At 40.7% G+C, this 20,638-nt stretch overlaps 1 protein-coding gene across 4 annotated transcripts in view; it reads left to right on the plus strand.

The window, feature by feature from the left end:
- Positions 1-20,638, plus strand: part of MASTL (microtubule associated serine/threonine kinase like) — a 45,439-nt gene that overhangs the window by 6,246 nt on the left and 18,555 nt on the right. For all 4 annotated transcript variants that reach the window (XM_084868077.1, XM_084868079.1, XM_084868078.1 and 1 more), the window contains exons 3-7: positions 158-297; positions 955-1,043; positions 5,331-5,437; positions 5,900-6,050; positions 20,045-20,217. In XM_084868077.1, coding sequence (XP_084724203.1) covers positions 158-297; positions 955-1,043; positions 5,331-5,437; positions 5,900-6,050; positions 20,045-20,217 — 660 coding nt within the window. The remainder of the gene's footprint in view (positions 1-157; positions 298-954; positions 1,044-5,330; positions 5,438-5,899; positions 6,051-20,044; positions 20,218-20,638) is intronic.

Genomic DNA, 20,638 nt, shown 5'->3' on the forward strand with positions numbered 1-20,638 from the left:
TAACCAAACCTGGTATTAATGCAGACTAAGTGGTATCAAGAAAATGTGTTTCATAGAGAACCATGCTAAAAATATGTAACTGTGATACTCAAATAATATAAATTTTAATCTAATCATATTGATTTTATTTTCCAACATTTATGTTCCTTTCTGACAGCTAATGGAATATCTTATTGGTGGAGATGTCAAATCTCTCCTACATATATATGGTTATTTTGATGAAAAGATGGCTGTGAAATATATTTCTGAAGTGGCACTGGCTCTAGATTACCTTCATAGACATGGAATCATTCACAGGTAAAAATTGACTTTTCTCTGGACTATTACTTAAAAACACAAATAATCAAATTATGTTCTAAATATTTTCATAATCATTAGCCCATAAATCCAGGTTATCTCAAGTCTATTACTTACATGTGCAAATTAACATATTCCATTCCTTTCTTCATCTCCTTGTGTTTTTAATATGTTGCTTTGACCATGAGTGTGCCAGTTTATTGTAATAAATATTGAATTGGTTTTTTTTTTCAATCCTTTACCACCATACAAAATTACCATATTTTATAATTCCAGCTGATTTATGGTGCACAAAGAAATTTGGGTTTAGTGGCTCTGCTCTATGAATGCTTGATCTTAACCTCCTTGAAAGAAGTAAATAGGATTTTGACCTAGCTTGAGATTTATTTTATCCAATGAAGTTGATTGCATTTAATGAACTATCTAATGAAAGATGCAAAAGAGAACCATTAAATTAGTTTTCTGTGTTGTAGATTCATATATAGAAAAGGTTGTTTGCTTTTTAGACTTTTCTGTAATTTCAAAGCTACCAATGAGTGCCTTATTTTAAAGAAAATAGGGTTTGAGACTTCTGTAACTTTTCTTCCCCTCAAGAAAACTCTAACATCAATACTAGCTTTCTTTTAGTCATCTCCTATTTATCTTCTGTATGTGCAGGGATTTGAAACCAGACAATATGCTTATTTCTAATGAAGGTCATATTAAACTAACTGATTTTGGCCTTTCCAAAGTAACTTTGAATAGAGGTAAGAAAAATAGCAGGTAAGTACTTTTTTAAAAATCCAATAAATTTTAGCCCTGGCCAGGTAGCTCAGTTGGTTGGAGCATCATCTCATATACCAAAATGTTGCGGGTTCAGGACACATACCTAGGTCTGGATTTGATCCCTAGTTTGGACCCTTATGGGAGGCCACCTATTGATATTTCTTTCTTTATCTCTCTCTCTCTATCTATCTATCTATCTATCTCTATCTCTCTCTCTTTTTTTTTCTCTCTCCCCCCTCTTCCCTCTCTCTAAAATGAAAAAAAAACATTTCCTCGCCCTAGCTAGTTTGGCTCAGTGGATAGAGCATCAGTCTGCAAACTGAAGGGTCCTGGGTTTGATTCAGGTCTAGGGCACATGCTTGGGTTATAGGATCGATCCCCAGTTGCGGGTGTGCAAGAGGCAGCCTATCAGTGATTCTCTCTCATCATTGATGTTTCTATCTCACGTACTCTTTTCCTCTCTGAAATAAATAAAAATATTTTTTTTAAAAAACACATAGTCTCAGGTGATGATTAAAAAGAAAATCCAACAAATTTTATACATCACATTTTATTAACTTAGGCTGACTTTTAATAATTATTGGTTCTGAAATAGACTGGAAAGATGTAATGGTACCTTTCTTTCAATTAAAGATGAAAAATAGAAATAATTATTTTTAAATCCTCAAAGATCCATGAAGATCTTTAGATCTTCAAAGAGGAACTCACAATTTATGGTGTTTTTTGTTTTTTGTTTTTTTACTTTTTACCCCTACTGAAACTGGTTCTGACCAATTAAACATTGGTAAAATTCCTAAAATAACTATAACACAGTGAACAGTTAACAGCTAAAGAACTTACCCAAATACATTTGACTAACAATAAGACCTTATTAAACAAGGGGTAAAGAAAGTGAAAATACAATTCAGACACATATTAAAAATAATAAATGAATCATTTTACACTATTAAGTTACGGGGGGGGGGGGGGGGGACTTATATTGCTTCATCAATATGAGGTGTAAATGGCCCTAGCCAGTTTTGCTTCATGGCTAGAGCATCAGATCCTGGAGTGAAGGGTCCCGGGTTCAGTTCTGGTCAAGGGCATGTACCTCAGTTGCAGAGAGCATGCAATGTTTCTCTCCCTGTCTATTCCTCTCCCTTCCACTCTCTCTAAAAATCAATGGAAAAATATCCTCAGGTGAGGATTAACAAATATACATAGCCGAAACTGGTTTGGTTCAATGGATAGAGCATCGGTCTGTGGATTGAAAGGTCCCTGGTTTGATTTCGGTCAAGGGCATGTACATTGGTTGCAGGCACATCCCTTGTAGAGGGTGTGCAAGAGGCAGCTGGTCGATGTTTCTCTCTCTTCGATGTTTCTATCTCTCTATCTTTCTCCCTTCCTCTCTGTAAAAAATCAATAAAATACATTTTTTTAAAAATATATATACACATATATTAAGGAAATTTATTAGAAAAAGTACTTTAATGTCACTATTCGTCCTAGAAGTGTGAACCAAATTCACAATCGACAATGACGGATTGAAATACACATGTATGATTGGTGCCAGTGAGAGTTTTATATGTATCACACATACACAAGTCAACTTAGCCTTTTATGTATATAGATCAACTTGCTTAATTAGACCTTTTTCTGATTTAGCTAAACTTTTTCCAGCCCAGTGAAGCACCCCACCTTCTCCTTCATGTAATTGTCAACAACACAGCAGTAAATATCAACACAAAGCATATTGTTATTGTAGATCGCGTAGGGAGAACAAAGGGTAAAATATTTAACTATAGCAGTGTTTGACTATATTTTGAGCAGTGAGAAAAAATGAAGCCATTTTCAAGTTCCACCATTTCTTACTTCTTTTCAGTTGGGTCAAGTTTCTAAACTTTCTAAACTGCTGTTGTCTTGCTAATGAAAAGAAAATAGGATTCCACTGATTCTCCTATCTATCTACTCCAGGACTTCTGTGAGGATTAAATGAGATTAGGCCACGGGAAAATGCTTCATAAACATTTGGTTGAACTGTAAAATGTTTGCAACTGGCTATAAAGCAAGTCGGGTTCCTGGGCTGAAGAAACTCCAAAAAGGCTAATTGCTAGGAAGAGGAAGCCGGGCGTTGCTATGTGACATCATTACCCGGCACCCACAGCTACTGTTTCTGAGCTGGGCTGTGCTGTGCTGTGCTGTGCTGTGGGACACATTTTGCACCATTGTGTTTTGGCAGCATTGGCTGCAATTGGTGCTAGATCATGGTGCCATTTACTTTTAAATGGCCAGTGAGCATCATGGCAGCTCCTGTGTTGAGCATCTGTCCCTTGATGGTCACTGTGTATCATAGCTACTGGTCCCAGGGAAGGATGGACACTTAACCTTTTATATACTGGTATATAGATGACATATAAATGAAATTTGTTACATTCAAATTTTCAAGTTCCACCATTTATATTCTATACTTCTCTTACCATTTTTGACATTTCCTATCTAATAAAAGAGTAACATGAAAATTAACCATCACTCCGCTATACCCACAAGCCACGCCCACCAGCCAATCAGGAGTCAATATACAAATTAACCCCAACCTAGATGGCTATGGCCATGGAGTGAGCAGGAAGGTTGGTTTTCCCTGGCAGTGGAGGAAGTCAAGCTTTCCACACACCCTGGCGGACCCAGGCCTCCATTCAAGGCTACAAAGTTTCAATTATAGAAGATAAAGAAATCCCAACAAAAATGACTGAGGCCATGGAGTGAGCAGGCTTGTCTCCACTCCAGGTTACAAAGTTTCAATTAAAAAATAAATAAATCCCAGATACCAGGGCCTCCACTTGGGTCACCGGGGTGTGTGGCCAGCCTTCAAACTACCACAGGCCCCTCGCCCAGGCTGCCCCACACCCCAAGGGAACCCCCACCCTGATCCAGGACACCCTTCAGGGCAAACCAGCTGGCCCTCACCCGTATATCAGGCCTCTATCCTATCTAATAAAAGAGTAATATGCAGATTGATCATCACTCCAACACACAAGATGGTTGCCCTCATGTGGTCAAAGATCCTGCCCCAATGTGGACACAAGATGGCCACCACAAGATGGCCAGCAGGGGAGGACAGTTGGGAGGGACCAGGCCTGCAAGGGGGGGTAATTGTGGGTGATCAAGCCTGCAGGGGAGGGCATTTACGGGTGACAAGGGTAGCAAAGGAGAGAAGTTAGGGGCAACCAGACCTGCAAGGAAGGGTAGTTGTGGGGGACTCAGGCCTGCAGGGGAGAGTAGTTGGGGAGGGACCAGGCCTGCAGGTTTGTTAGGGGCAAACAGGCTGGCAAGGGAGTGATTAGGGGAAGACAGGCAAGCAGGTGAGCAGTTGGGAGCCAGCAGTCCTGGATTGTGAGAGAGATCCCAGATTGGAGAGGGTGCAGGCTGGGCTGAGGAACATCCCCCTCATGCACGAATTTCATACACCGGACCTCTAGTCTTATATAATAAAAGCCTAATATGCAAATTGGCCGAACAGCAGAACAACCTGTCACTATGATGTGCATTGACCACCATTGCGCAGTCGCTCAACACAGGAGCTGCCCCCAGCACGTATGCTCCAGGCCAGCCAAGGCAGGTGCCAGTCGGGGCCCCCGATCATCAGCCAGGCCTAGAAACCCTTCCCATGCATGAATTTCATGCACCGGTCCTTAGTCAAGAAATAATATGATATAATGTGTGGATGTTGAATTATTTTATTTTACATTTTTATGCACTGAAATCTATAAAGATCTGTGTTAATTTCTATCTTAACCTATATTTGCATATTTTAATTAACATAAAAGTCCCATAATTTGTATTAATTTCTTAAATAGATTCTGATATTAAAATTTAATTTATATTCCTACTATCTTATTATTTCTTAGTTTTGCTTACCACCACCTTTTCTAATATTTTATTTACCAAGAATTATTTTGTTGCCTGTTAGATAACACTCTTGTTTTCGAACAAGAGTGTTATCTAACTTGTTGACTGAGTACTCCCTGAAAAGCTAAGACTTTATGTCATTACACTGAATTTTAGTCATTCCAAAGCAAGACTGTCTTATCAGATTAACGATTTCAGTCAGTTGCTTAGTTTTTTATGTTTGTTCTATGGCATCTGACTTTCCTGTGTATGTATGTCTGGCATAAGCCAATTGGTAGATAATTTAATGTGGAAAGAGGGGCAAAGTTCAGGACAGATGATTATAGACTTAAACAATGACAGTTAAAGTTTTTAAAGAATTTCATATACTTTTCTTTCCATAGATATCAATATGATGGATATCCTTATAACGCCATCAATGGTTAAACCTAAGAAAGATTATTCAAGAACTCCAGGACAAATATTATCTCTTATCAGCTCATTGGGATTTGTAAGTACTTTTAATATAAGAAAGAAAGAAAAATCACATAACCTGGCCTTTCATAATTGCCATTTAAAATATAAAATGTTTTTCTTTTTAAATAAATGATCAAAATTAATTGAGTAACCCTACCAGGTTTGGCTTAGTGGGTAGAGCATCAACCTATGGACTGAAGGGTCCCGAGTTCAATTTCAGTGAGGGGCACATACCCAGATAGCAGGCTTGATCCCCAGTAGGGGGCATGCAGGTGGCAGCGAATCAATGATTTTCTCTCATCATTGATGTTTCTTTCTTTCTCTCCCTTCCTTTCTGAAATCAATAAAAATATGGTTTTTAAAAAAATTACTGTAAGTATCAAGCATGTGAGGTTATGCTGAGAGTTAACCTACTTAGGTCTGTGAACTTACCAGTAGGTGGTGCTTTTGTGAAGATAAATATTAACCTTTATATTTGTCTTTCTCTTTTTAATAGCACCTGCCAGTTGAAGAAGAGAGTCAAGACTCTACAAATATTCTTTCAGCTCATGTATCTGAATCATCACAACTTTCTCAAGGACAAATTTGTCCTATGTCTGTAGAACTAAGGGATAGTACTCCTTATTCTAGCAAACTACTAAAATCATGTGAGTATAAGAGAAAAAAATAGTTTACTTCTAATGTCAGTTTAGCAATAAAAAAAAATGCAAATATTTGAATAGTCTGTGGCATGCCTGTATTTCATTATGTAGACATTACTGACAGGAATTGTTCCAGATGTTTAAGTCAACAGAACAAAAATTCTAGCTAATGAGATAATCTTCAATTATCTATAGCATTACAATGGCCATTGGATAGATTTCACTATATTGGGTCTTTGGAAATTTATATAGAGAAGATATAGTACCTGTAATATTGTTATGTGTTTGTAAAATTTCTGAAAGATTTTTTAAATAAAGTAGTCAAAGAAAAGTTATAATTTTTTAAGTAGCATACAATAAAATGAAAAGCCAAGTACTAGAAGAAGAGAGTGGGACACTTGACATTTATATGGTACTTAACATCACTCTTTATTACTTGGCAATTTCATTCTCCACACTCATGTTCTTCATCTTGGGAATGTGAATAACATAGTGTTAGTTGTTTTCATGGATGTTACCTCATTTTGAATTGGTCCTCAACAAATCTGTACATGTCTAGAACATATACTGTTATCTTTTTTTTGCAAATGAGAAAGCTAATGTTTGAAAACACTTAGTTGCACACTAGTAAATGGGTAAGCTGAGTCCTGGTTGCAAATACAATTTTCTGTTCATTTGTCTTTCCTTTAAATTAGTGAATCTTGTTTCTTCTGTCAAAATCCACTGTAAAAATGAAAATGCCTGAAATACATATATATAGGTTGGGTAAACAGAGATTGATAAAATACCAGGTGTACCGGTTAATAATGTGGATTTTTTTTCAATAGATGGAGTTACACATATGTTGAGAGGTGTGTGTGTGTGTGTGTGTGTGTGTGTGTGATTTGATATATATGCTATTTTGTTGTATTGGCAACAAGCTTCAAAACTTCATATGTCAAATTTTCTGAAGTTGTTAACATCATAGATATTTTTACGCTTAAAAATGTCTTAATTACATGCCAAAAAAAGAGCATTTGTGTTGTCTGAGAAGCCACTGATCTCTGAGGAGACAGATCTTATTGAGCCAACTCTTCTGGATGAGTTGATCTGCCACATTGGTTCTTTGGCCTCTGTGTACCACAAGCCTCCCAATGCTTTTGTGGAAGGAAGTCACGGAATCCATCGCAAACACTTGCCAATACATCATGGGAGCACTGATGCAGGTGACAGCCCTGTTGGCACCACCACTGCCACCAACTTGGAACAGACTCAGGTTATTTCCTCTCAAGGGGACCTTCTAGGGGACCTTTTAAACCTTGATCTCGGTCCACCAGTCAATGTGCCACAGGGATAGGCATGGTACATGGTGGATATGTGGCTCCTAAGGCTGTCTGGCTGTCTGCAGTAAAAGCCAAAGGCTTGGAGATTTCTGGAACATTTACTCATCGTCAGGGGCACATCTATATGGAAATGAACTTCACCAACAAAGCTCTGCAGCATATGACTGACTTTGCAATCCAGTTTAACAAGAATAGCTTTGGCGTTATCCCTAGCACTCCTCTGGCCATCCATACACCATGGATGCCAAATCAGAGCATTGATGTCTCCCTGCCTTTCAACACTTTGGGTCCAGTCATGAAGATGGAACCTCTGAATAACCTACAGGTAGCTGTGAAAAACAATATTGATATCTTCTACTTCAGCTGCCTCATCCCACTCAATGTGCTTTTTGTAGAAGATGGCAAAATGGAGCGCCAGGTCTTTCTTGCAACATGGAAGGATATTCCCAATGAAAATGAACTTCATTTTCATATTAAGGAATGTCATTTAAATGCTGACACTGTTTCCAGCAAGTTGCAAAACAACAACGTTTATACTATTGCCAAGAGGAATGTGGAAGGGCAGGACATGCTGTACCAATCTCTGAAGCTCACTAATGGCATTTGGATCTTGGCTGAGCTACGCATCCAGCCTGGAAACCCCAACTATACGCTGTCGCTGAAGTGCAGAGCTCCGGAAGTCTCTCAGTACATCTATCAGGTCTACGACAGCATTCTGAAAAACTAATAGATTACTCTGGTGCCCTCCGGCCACCCTGCGATCGGTGCAAGCCAAGAACTCTTAGCTAGAAGAAACTGTTTTGCCGAATAGAAGCTGAACCTAAATACCCTGAGGCCACCCACCAAGGTAGTGACTAGTCTAACCTGTGCTCAATTAGGCCGCAACCTGCTGGATAGTGTTAGCTTTCTGTGAACTCTGTAACCACCGCTTCAATCACTTCCCAACTCTGCCTCCTGCTGCTGCTGTCTGTCCTTATTTGTGGGCTTCTCCATTCTGGGCCAATGGCTGGCATTTTTTAGCGTAGTTTAATATTTTGTAATTGAGAGTTCATTTCAAAAGCAGAAAAAGACAAAAAATATTATAGCAAGGAAAAGTGTCACTGAAACGTAAGCTGCACTTTATTGTTTTATATTTTTGTACATAAGAGAAATCGAGGGAGCAGTGTAATCATTGCTAGAAAGTGTCGATACAGCCGGCCGTCATTCCCGCACGGGCCTAGAGGAAGACAGCTACTTGCCTGCCCTCTATGGCAACCTTGCCCATCATTTGGATTTTCACTTTTTTCCCTTCTAAGCTCCTTTCCTTTGTGATTCCCCCTGCTCTGTCTTATCCTCTCATTTGATGCCCTGCAGTTGGGAATGGTGGTCTACCCTGAGTGCTGTTTAGGTGCAGGAATAGGGCCTGTCAGTACCAAGGCTGAGAGAAATCAGAACTTACTACATTCCTTTCCCCTGCTCTGACCCATTAATGACACTACTAAGGAAATTGGGTAGAGATGTGGGAAACAGGAACCAAAATGTCTTTCCCCACCCCCTGCCCTGTATTTGGTTTCTCAGGTCCATTTCAGAACCAAAAGTCATACTTTAGAGTTGAAACCAGCCAATGCTGTTTTTCTAGCAAAGGAAACAGTAAAGGGCAGTGGGGGTATTTTTGCCTGAGGCCTGTGAGCTGTTCAGTAGCAGAGCTGGGGGACTGGGTCTCCTGAACCCCCATCAGCATTGTTTTCACTGCAAAAAAAAAAAAAAAAAAAAAAGAGCATTTGTGGAAAGTTTTAATTCATTATTTTGAAGAAAAGTTATCATAAACTTCAGGATACTTATGGTGAACATGCTCTATCTATCTCAAGATGCTTGTGGATGCTGGTTTAAACACTTTAAAGTGATAGTTTTGATGTGAAAGACAAAGAACATCCAGTCAATTTGAACCACACTTTGTTTTTGTTTTTTTGTTTTGTTTGTTTTTATTGATTATGGTCTCACATAATTGTCTTTATTCCCCCATCCCATTCCCATCCCAGCCTCCTCTATCCTTGTCCCCCCTCCCCCCGTTGTCCATGGCCACTGGCTAGGCCCATATGTATGCACACAAGTCCTTTGGTTGATCTCTTCCCCTTACCCCCATCCTCCCTTACTTTCCCTCTGAGATTTGAGAGTCTGATCACTGATTCTCCTTCTCTGGGTCTGTTTGTGTTGTTCATTATTTCCTCTAGATGTGTGAGATCATGTGATCCAAGAAATAACCTTGTAAGAACCTAAACTGCAACAAGCCATATGGTTACTATACTGAGAGGCACATGAATCAGTCTGTAGTGAGTTCCTTTCTGGGCCAACAGTTCTTTTGTGTCACAATTTCAATGCCAGATAGTTCCTTATGTGTACATGCCAGCCATGATATTTCAGATCTGGTTGGTGGACAAATGGCGGTAATGCAGGTCCGTCTGTCTCTGGTTTGGTCCTGGGCATCTTTCAGCAACACGCGGCTGCTGTCTGCTGGTATGCTGAGGCGTCGTCAGCATCTTCCATCTCTGAATTGTGTCTCTTCTGTCTTCATTGCTGGGGCACTTCTGTCTATTGCTCTCTGTTACAGAATTCCAGATGGTCTCAGAGTTGTTTTCTAAAAATATACAAACATATTCTCGACCAAAAGTTAATAAAGGGATATTTTCTTTAAATTTTATTTAGGACTCTTTTTCATTTTTTCCCCCCCAAATGATTTTCCCCTGGCTTGTTTTGTCACTATGTGTGTATTTTCATGGGTATCTTGCTATTAGCGTTTCGAATGAAGGTTAATTTTCTAAAGCACAAATTTTTTAGATGTAAATTATTATCAGGATATATTTCCTTACATGATATTCTTCCACTGTCACCCCCTTTTTTATTTTAAATAATAGGAAACTTTTGGAAATTTTATACTGTAGTCTTGATAGCTTTTACATTTTAAGTTAGTTGCGCTACACTATGACTACTTTAGATTCATAACATGTTGTGCAATTTTACTGTGGCCACTCTGCCAATAAGAATTTTTGTTAACCCATTAGGAACAGCTTTTTGAACAGTACAATCAGGTTTTTTTTTGTTTGTTTGTTTTTAGAATATTCATTTATTTCCATTAGCCACATTACTTTCCTCTGAGAAATTGGCTACCATTCATCTGTCATACTCAACACTCTAGCATCAATCTCATTTATCATGTGTGTATTAGTGGAGTTGATTATTTCCCTTCTTGAGAAGGGCCTGAGCATTCCTGCTGCTAGGTTGGACTTGGATATTATTGTAAAAACCCACTTGCCCACACCATGGGTATGAGTCCTCTCAAATAAGTCTTGTTGCAGTGAGAGGGCAGCTGCTGTCAGCCAAGTCTCTGTCTGTTACCTGGGTCCCACTTTGAGCTGTGCATGGGAAGCGAAGCAGCCAAGGGGGCAGGAGACCTCCCTCAGAATGGGAGAAGGTTCAGGTGCCTGCCATGTTGCAGGGGGGGTTGGTAAGGGTCTGTGCCCCACCTCTGTTGACCCCCAAGTTCTCTCCTGATGGCCCCTCTGCAACTGTGCCTGTCTTAGGTTGTTCCTTCCCTGAGGAATCTTACCTGTCTCTGGCTAACCAGCCACCCTCCGGGGCCAAGCAGGGTGATGTGAGGTTTAGTTCTGTCTCCTTGGTAGCCTATGCCCCCATGGGCTCCACACCCAGCACCTGCTTCAGGAACCTCTCACCTGCTGGCGGGGCCCAGGCATTGATCTCATATTTTGGGAACCCATGTTTCTTTCCAGAGAGGGCCCAGCTCCCCCGACTGGGTGGGCAAGAGATCCGTGGTACCAGCCACCATGGTGCTTCAGGCTTGGCATGAATTGAAAGGTCAGGCAACAATTGTGGGCACCTGGACCACAAGAAGAGGTTCATTTTTGGCCAAAAGGGCAAGATGGGCCACTATAGAATGCTCAGGTGCCTTCCCAGGGGGCCCTCTGCATAGTGGAAGGGATGAAGTCCTTTCATGTTGTTTTTAAATTGCTGCCAGACATTCAAAGGATTGGTTTGTATGTTTGTTTGGGAAAATTGTACAATGTGCTGTTGTAATTCTAAAATATCTAGAGCTGTGTCACCTTTGTCTCCAAGCACCAGCAATATATAATATATGTATATGTGTGTATATATTTATGTGTATATATATATATATAATAAAATAAATGATTTTTTATTGATACCCCATGGTGCGAGGTATATTATACTATTATAGGTAATGGGGATAACCTAGATGTGGGAGAAATTATAGTGACCTTGTGGAATAATATGTAAGGATATTTTTTGCTCTAGGCCATGGAAATTCCATTTTAAACTGGCCATCAATTTCTTTTTGTATAGACAAGATCTTTGTTTCATTTTCTACACCTCTCCCAGGAGGAAGGAGTGATGATCCCTTCCTTTGGTGTCCTCATCGGCTAGAAACCTCTGTTTAATTTTACACACAAAAGAACAGTGGTTTAATTCTGTGTCATACAGAAGGGGAGATGGGTGGTGACCCCTATGTAATTATACTTTTTTGTCCCACCTGTGGTCCTCCTGGATGACCGAGGTGTTTGGTGTCATCAGTGACTACTTTGGGCAGGAGGATCAGCCCAGGTAAGGGCTCCCACCAGTGAAGGATTAGGAGTTTAAGTCCAGAAATACTTACCCAATAGCCCTAGGTTATATTACCGTACAGCTGATGCCCATTAGCATGGCAGTAAAGATGTTCTCAGGTGTTCTTGGAGTTCTGGTTACTTCACACTTCTCTCTCTCTCTGTCTCTCTCTCTCTTTCTCTCTCTCTCTCTCTCTCTCTCTAATATTATGTGTTCTTATCCCCCTCCTTATCCTCTACCCTTCACTCATATTCCACCCCCATGTTATCTGTGTCCATTGATGAGGCTCATATGTATGCCCACATGTCTTTTGGTTGATTTCTCCCCCTTACTCCCAGTGATCCCCTCCTTCCCTGGGGTTTGAGGTTCTGATCAATGTTACTCAGTCTCTGGGTCTGTTCTTGTTCTTCAGTCTATGCCATTCACTATATACCATAAATTAGTGAGATCATGTGATGTTTATCTTTCTCTGCCTGGCTTATTTCACTTAGCATAATTGTCTCCATCTTCATCATTGTTGCTGCAAAGGATTGGAACTCTTTCTTTTTTACCGCAGCATAGTATTCCATTGAGTAGATGTACCACAGTTTTTTAATCCATTCATCTGCTGATGGGCATTTAGGCTGTTTCCAAATTCTAGCTATGGTAAATTGAGCTGCTATGAAATAGGGGTTTATATATTCTTTCTAATTCGTGTTTCTAGTTTCTTGGGATATATTCCTAGAGGTGGGATCATTGGGTCAAATGGAAGTTCCATTTTTACTTTTTTAAGGAAACTCCATTCTGTTCTCCACAGTGGCTGCACCAGTCTACATTCCCATCAGCAGTGTAAAAGAGTTCCTTTTTCTCCGCATCCTCGCCAACACTTGTCGTTTGCTGATTTGTTGATGATACCCATTCTGACTGGTGTAAGATGGTACCACATTGTTGTTTTGATTTGCATCTCTCTGATGATTAATGACTTTGAGCATGTTTTCATATGTCTCTTGACCTTCCTTCTGTCTTCTTTTGAAAAGTGTCTATTTAGCTCAGTTGCCCATTTTTTGATTGGGTTGTTTATCTTCTTTTTGTTGATTTGTATGAGTTCTCTGTAAATTTTTTAGATTAAACCCTTATCATTGATATCGTTGGCAAATATGTTCTCCCAGGTAGTGGGGTTTCTTGTTGTTTTATTGATGGTTTCCTTTGCTGTGAAAAAGCTTCTTATTTTGATGTAGTCCCATTTGTTTATTTTCTTTTTAGCTTCCATTGCCCTAGGAGCAGTATCAGTGAAGAAGTTCTTTCGGCATGTGTCTGAGATTTTCCTACCTGTGGATTCCGCCAGTATTTTTATGGTTTCCCGTCTTATGTTTAAGTCCTGTATCCACTTTGAGTTTATTTTTGTGTATGGAGTAAGTTGGAGGTCTAGTTTCATTTTTTTACATGTATCTGTCCAATTTTCCCAGCACCATTTGTTGAATAGACTGTCTTGACTCCATTGTATGTTCATGCCTCCTTTGTCAAATATTAATTGAGCGTAGTGGTTTGGGTCGATAACAGGGTTCTCTATTCTATTCCATTGGTCTGTATGTCTGTTTTTATGCCAGTACCAGGCTGTTTTGCGGACAGTGGCTTTGTAATACAGCTTGAAATCTGGTATTGAGATCCCTCCTACTTTATTCTTCTTTCTCAAGATTGCTGTGGCTATTCGTGGTCTTTTTTTATTCCAGATGAATTTTTGGAGTGCTCTTTCTAGGTCTGTGAAGTATGCTATTGGTATTTTAATTGGGAGTGCATTAAATCTATAGATTGCTTTGGGTAGTATGGACATTTTAATTGTGTTGATTCTACATAATTATGTTGAGTTGTTGAGTTAGATTATTTACTAACCCTTTTTGTAGTTTTTTGAGGTAGGCCTGTAGACCTGTTTGGTGTCATCAGTGACTACTTTGGGCAGGAGGATCAGCCCAGGTAAGGGCTCCCACCAGTGAAGGATTAGGAGTTTAAGTCCAGAAATACCCAATAGCCCTAGGTTATATTACCGTACAGCTGATGCCCATTAGCATGGCAGTAAAGATGTTCTCAGGGAAGAGCTATACACTTCCCTCTTAGAACTGCTTTCATTGTGTCCCATAGGATTTGCAGTGTTGTGTTTTTATTGTCATTAGTCTCCAGGATGTTTTTAATTTTTTCTTTGATCTCATTGTTTAGTAGCATGCTATTCAGCTTCCAGGTGTTTGAATTTTTTGGAATGTTTTTTATTGTAGTTTATTTCTAATATTATGCCATTGTGATCTGAGAAAATGCTGGATATGATTTCAGTCTTTTTGAATTTGGGGAGACTTTGCTTGTTACCCAATATGTGATCTATTTTTGAGAATGTTCCATGAGCACTTGAGAAGAATGTATATTCCTTGGCTTTGGGGTGAAATTCTCTGAAGATGTCAATTAGGTCCATCTGGTCTAGTGTGTCATTTAGGATGCTGTTTCTTTGCTGAGTTTGTGTCTATAGGATTTATCCATTGATGTCAGTGGTGTATTAAAGTCTCCTACTATGATTGTATTGATGTCTCTCTCTCCCTTGATATTTTCCAGAAGATTTTTTATGTATTTTGGTGCTCCTGCATTGGGTGCCTATATGTTTACCAGAGTTATATCTTCTTGCTGAATTGCTCCCTTTAGTATTATGTAGTGGCCTGCCTTATCTCTTGCTACAGCCTTTACTTTGAGGTCTATTTTATCTGATATAAGTATCGCAACCCCAGCTTTTTTCTCATTTCTGTTTGCCTGAAAAATGTTTTCCATCCCTTCACTCTCAGTCTGTGTTAATCCTTTGCTCTAAGATGGGTTTCTTGAAGACAGCAGATACATGGGTCCTGTTTTCTTATCCAATCAGCTACCCTATGTCTTTTTACTGGTGCATTTAATCCATTTACATTTAATGTTACAATTGATAAGTACCTGTTTGTTGTCATATTTACCCTTAGTATTTGTGTTTCTCCTTGCCTTTCTCTTTCTTCTTTTTACAGCAGTCCCTTTAGCATTTCTTGCATTGCTGGCTTGGTAGTGATGAATTCTCTTAGCCCTTTTTTGTCTGTAAAGCTTCTGATCCCTCCATCAATTTTGAATGATAGCCTTGCTGGGTATAGTATTCTTGGATTCAGTCCCTTGTTTTGCATCACTTTGTATATTTCATTCCATTCTCTCCTGGCCTGGTGTGTTTCTGTTGAGAAATCAGTTACTATTCCAATAGGAGATCCCTTGTATGTAACTTTCTGTCTCTCTCTTGCAGCCTTTAAGATTCTTGCTTTGTCGTTGGTGTTTGTCAATTTAATTATGATGTGTCTTGGTGTTGGTCTTTTGGGGTTCAATTTGTTTGGGACTCTCTGTGCTTCTTGGACTTGGATAGTTTTTCCTGTCATTATTGCTTCTGTCAGGGAAGTTTTCTGTCATTATTGCTTCCAGGAGGTTTTCTTGCTTCTTCTCAGTCTTGTATCCCTATTATTCTAATGTTGTTTCATTTTGAGTTGTCCCATAGCTCCCTTAGGCTCTCCTCTTGCTTTTTAAGTCTTCTTTCCAGTTGCTGCTGCGTTTGTGTGTTTTTTTCTACCTTGTCTTCTACTTCGCTGATGCGGTCCTCAGCCTCTTTTATCCTACTTTTTAAGCATTCACCTGTTTTTTTTATTGCAGCTATGTCGTTCTTCATCTCCTCTTGGTATTTTTTCATGTTGGTGACATTCTCATTCATCTCCTTATAATTCTCCTTGAATTGTGTGTAATTGTCATTGAGTTGTGTGCATTTGTCCTCTAGCTGTTTAAACATCTTTATAACCATTACTCTGAATTCTGTCTCTGATAGACTGCTAACTTTGAATTCATTTAACTCCCTTTCTGGTGATTCCTCATTCCCTTTCCTTTGTTGATTGCTTTTTTTGTCTTCCCATGTTTTTCTGTAGCGTTTTAATTGTAGGTTCAATTGCCTTACTTCCCAGGTTCCTTTGGGGATGGTGCTACTGGTATAATTTCTCAGTTCCCCTGGGCTTGTTAATCTAGTGTAGCTCCCTTCTCAAGCTATTTGGGTTCTCTTGATGTAGATCTGTAAACTTGAGATGTACAACTGTGGTGTCTACAAGTTAGCTGATGTGGAGGGGAGTTTCTTAATTTTTGCTGTCTTGTACCCTTAATTGTAATCACGCGTGCCGTGAAGGGACTTGCAGTGGTCCCCAGGAACCGTCTGTTGGGGTGTTTTGGTTCAGGGAACTTGCTATTGGAAAGGTGTGGCTGAAGTGCCCAGAGATATGCAGTTGTGGGATGGCCGGGCCCAGCTTTTGTTGTTTCACTTGTGGTGAATAGGTGCTTACTTCCAGTGGTGGTTCACAGGAAAACCCACATTAGATTGCCAGTGAGGTGCACTAAATGACTCTGAAGGGCCCTGGCAGTGTAGTCGCACAGTTGAGGTGCCTATGTGTCAGTATTTAGGTAAAGTGAATTCTGCTGGATGGATGTGCGCCTCCTGCTTGTTCAAGATCGCATCCAAGGCAAGCTCACTGTGGCTCCCACTAGTGGCTTACAGAGGTCTGCTGGAACCTCATCTCTGCAGTGGCGTATCCGCGGATACTCACTCTCAGGCCTCTGAGTTCTGATGTACACCTAGGGGTCCCAGCACTCAGTTGAGCTGCTGGGCTAACCTCCAGGAAGGGGGCGTTCAGGATTTCCACTGCAGGACCTCGAGCGCTTGTCTGTACAGAATCCACTCTCCGGTGTTCTTGGTGTCTCCAGCGCACTGCCCCAAGAGAGCCATGCAAGCCTGGATTGGGATGTCCTATTGTCTATGGGGTTGAACCTGGGAGTCTGGGTGGGGGGCGGGGAACGCATGGACACTCGAATCCAGGCACAAGCAGAGGTGAGGGGGTTAGAGGGGGGGCGGGTGCGAGCTAACTGGAGCCGATCCGGGAAGGCCGGCAATCCAGGGTTTTGTTATGTGGCACAAGCAGAGGGAAGGTGGGGGGGCGGGGGTACGCGAACGGTTGGGGTGGGGCTGACCCGCAAACAGGGTTTTGTGGTTGCGGAGGGGGAGTGTACTTACAGCTGCCGGGATCAGAGTACCTTTGGATGTGGAGGTCCGCGAGTCTGCAGCTGGTGGTGGCGTTGCTTGGTTTCTCTGAACCACACTTTTATTGTAAGATGACCAGAATGAGCCAGCACACAGCAAAGTAATTTTGCTTCATGATAACGCACCATCACATACTTCAAAACCAGTTAAAGACACATTAAAAGATCTTGCCTGAGAAGTATTAATCCACCAGACCTTGCTCCTTCAGATTACCACTTGTTCTGATCAATGACACAAGCGCTTTCTGAGCAGCACTTCAAAACATATGAAGAAGTGGAAAATTTGGTATCTGAATGGTTTGCCTCAAAACAAGAAAAGTTCTATTGGGATGGTATCCACAAATTACCACTAGTTACCTACAAGGGAGCACCCATATGACTGTCAGCTGATTTCTCAACAGAAACTATGCAAGCCAGAAGGGAATGGCAAGAAATATTCAGTGATGAACAGCAAGAACCTACAACCAACATTATTATATCCAGTAAAGCTATCATTCAGAATTGAAGGGCAGATAAAGAGCTTCACAGACAAGAAAAAGTTAAAGGAGTTCATCACCACCAAACCAGGATTACATGAAATGCTGAAGGGTATTCTAGAAGAAGAAGGAGGAGGAGGAGGAGGAGGAGGAGGAGGAGGAGGAGGAGAAGGAGGAGAAGGAGGAGGAGGAGGAGGAGGAGGAGGAGGAGAAGGAGAAGAAGAAGGAGGAGGAGGAGGAGGAGGAGGAGGAGGAGGAGGAGGAGGAGGAGGAGGAGAAGGAGAAGAAGAAGGAGGAGGAGGAGGAGGAGGAGGAGGAGGTAAAGGTAAAAAGTATGAACAACAAAAAGACATCAAATACATACCTACCAACAAGGGAATCTAAAAATCAAGTGAATAAAAAATCTGAAGAATGGACTGGTGAACATAATAGAATCAGGGACATAGAAAGGGGGTGGACTAACAATTCTCAGGGGGAAGGGGGTCTGAGGGGTGTGAGAAGAGATTGAACAAAAATCTTAAACCTATGGATCAGGACAGTGGCGGGAGGTAAGGGCATGGGGTGGGGTGGGGAATCAGGTGGAGGGGAGCTATGGGGGTAAAAAAAAGAGGAATATCTGTAATAATCTGAACAAGAAAGATTTATTAAAAAAAAGAAAGAAAGAAAGAAAGAAAGAAAGAAAGAAAGAAAGAAAGAAAGAAAGAAAGAAAGGAAAAGAAAAGAAAAGAAAAGAAAACTGGTACATCTACACAATGGAATACTATGCCGCTGTAAAAAAAAAAAAAAAAAAAGAACTCTTACCATTCATACAGCATGGATGGACAGGGAGAACATTATGCTAAGCAAAATAAGCCAGTTGGAGAAAAATATATATCACTTGATCTTACTTATTTGTGGAATATAATGAACAACATAAACTGATGAAGAAAAATAGACCCAGAAACAGAGAAGCATTGAACAGACAATCAGACCTCAGAGGGAAGGCATTTAAGAGATCAACCAAAGGACATGTATGCATGCATATACCAGTAATCATAACCAATGGACATGGACACTGGGGGTGTGGGGCATGTGCTGTGGGGTGGGAGTGGCCAGGGAGGGTTCGATGGTGAAAGGAGACATATATAATCCTTTAAACAATAAAGAATAAAAAATAAAGTAAAAAAGAGGAACACCTGGGTATCCAGCAGCCTCGATGTCACTCAGCCACAATCCCCACTGGTTTTAACAGCCTATAAGCATAGGGACTTCTCTTCCCAGCTCTGGAACCCTGGCTTAGGGGTCTGGTGTGGGGCTGGGACCCCTTGTTCCTCACAGGAGGCCTCCACTGAGACAGTCTCCCTCCCAGTTAAAAAACCGACACACGTGGGTATGGGACCAGCTCGTTCCAGGCCCCACCTCTTCTACCAGCCTCAATGCGCTTCTCTAGTTGTAGGACTTACATTCAGCCAGTTGTCAGGCAGTTCTGCATGATAGTTGTTTTATATTTTAGTTGTAATTTTTATGTGGTTGTGGGAGGCAGTGAGTACTGATGTTTACCTATGCTGCCATCTTGATTCCAAAACAGTATTTGTACTAGCATAACAAAAACAGTGAAAGCCATCCTTGTGGATTGGGTAATGTTTACATAGAAATAGCTCTAATATACCCTGACTGGTTTGCTCAGTGGTTAGAGGTATTGTCCTGCTTTCCAAAGGGTTGTGGGTTCAAATCCCAGTTAAGGGCACATACCTGTGTTCCAGGTTTGATCCCTGGCCCCTATGTTTCTCTCTCTCTTTCCCACTATCCCTCACTCCCTTCCACTTTTTTAAAAAATCAATGGAAAAAATACCCTCAAGGATTTTTTTTTTTTTAATAACTCTGTTGTGCAATACTTAATAGTTTGCCTAATTATCTGAAGAGTCAGGTTCCATGTGACAGCCCTAGCTGGTTTGGCTCAGTGGATAAAGTGTCAGCCTATGGACTGGAGGGTCCTGGGTTCAATTCTGGTCAAGGTCACATGCCCAAATTGTAGGCACAATTGCCAATAGGGGGCATGCAGGAGGCAGCCAATCAATGATTCTCGTCATTGAAGTTTATATTCCTCTCCCTCTCACTTCCTCTCTGAAATCAATCCTATATAATAAAAGTTGACCAAACAGCAGAATGATGTGCAAACAGTTGCTATGATGTGCACTGACTACCAGGTGGCAGACGCTCAAAATAGGAGCTGCCCCCAGACCCAGGATCTAGCCCAGCCAAGGCAGCAGCATCAGGGCCAGGAAGTGGACAGTGCCAGGCTGGCCAAGGCAGGTGCTAGTTGGGGGCCCCCCCAATTGCCCCACCGGTCATCCCACAGAACATCCCTAATTGCCAACCAGGCCTAGGGACCTACCATGCACAAATTTCATGCAACCGGCCTCTCTAGTAAAAATATATTTAAAAAAAAAAAGAAAAGAAAAGAAAAAAAAGAAGAAAAAGAAAAATGTGTCATATGTTTCAATTTTTCTCTTCCCTACAGGTCTTGAAACAGTTGCCTCCAACCCCAGAATGCCTGTAAAGTGTCTAACTTCTAATCTACTCCAGTCTAGGAAAAGGCTGGCTACATCCAGTGCCAGTAGTCAATCCTATACTTTTGTATCCAGTATGGAATCTGAATGCCACAGCAGTCCTACATGGGAAAAAGATTGCCAGGTTAGAATGAAATTTACCTTATCCATAATCAATTATGTATGTGAAATTAATGATAGAAACACTTTTTACCTTTTCGTTTAAATTCTATATGGAAATGAAGCTGTTACATCAACAATAGTAAAGGTTCTCTTCATTGTCCTGTACATCCTGTCAAATTCTTTTGAAATATTTTACTTTTTGCCCTATCAGTGGATAGACCTGCATCATTGGCCTGCATATTGAAGGTTCCTGGGTTCGATTCTGGTCAGGGGCACATACCCAGGTTGCAGGCTTGATCCCCAATTGGGGGCATGCAGGAGGCAGCCGATCAATCATTCTCTCTCATCATTGATGTTTCTATCTCTCCATTCCTCTCTAAAACCAAAAAAAATATTTTAAAAGGAAAATACATATATTTTACTTCTTGTTCAAACATGAAATT

Source organism: Pipistrellus hanaki (genome assembly GCF_964339955.1).
Source record: "Pipistrellus hanaki genome assembly, chromosome: 1".
NCBI lineage: Eukaryota > Metazoa > Chordata > Mammalia > Chiroptera > Vespertilionidae > Pipistrellus > Pipistrellus hanaki.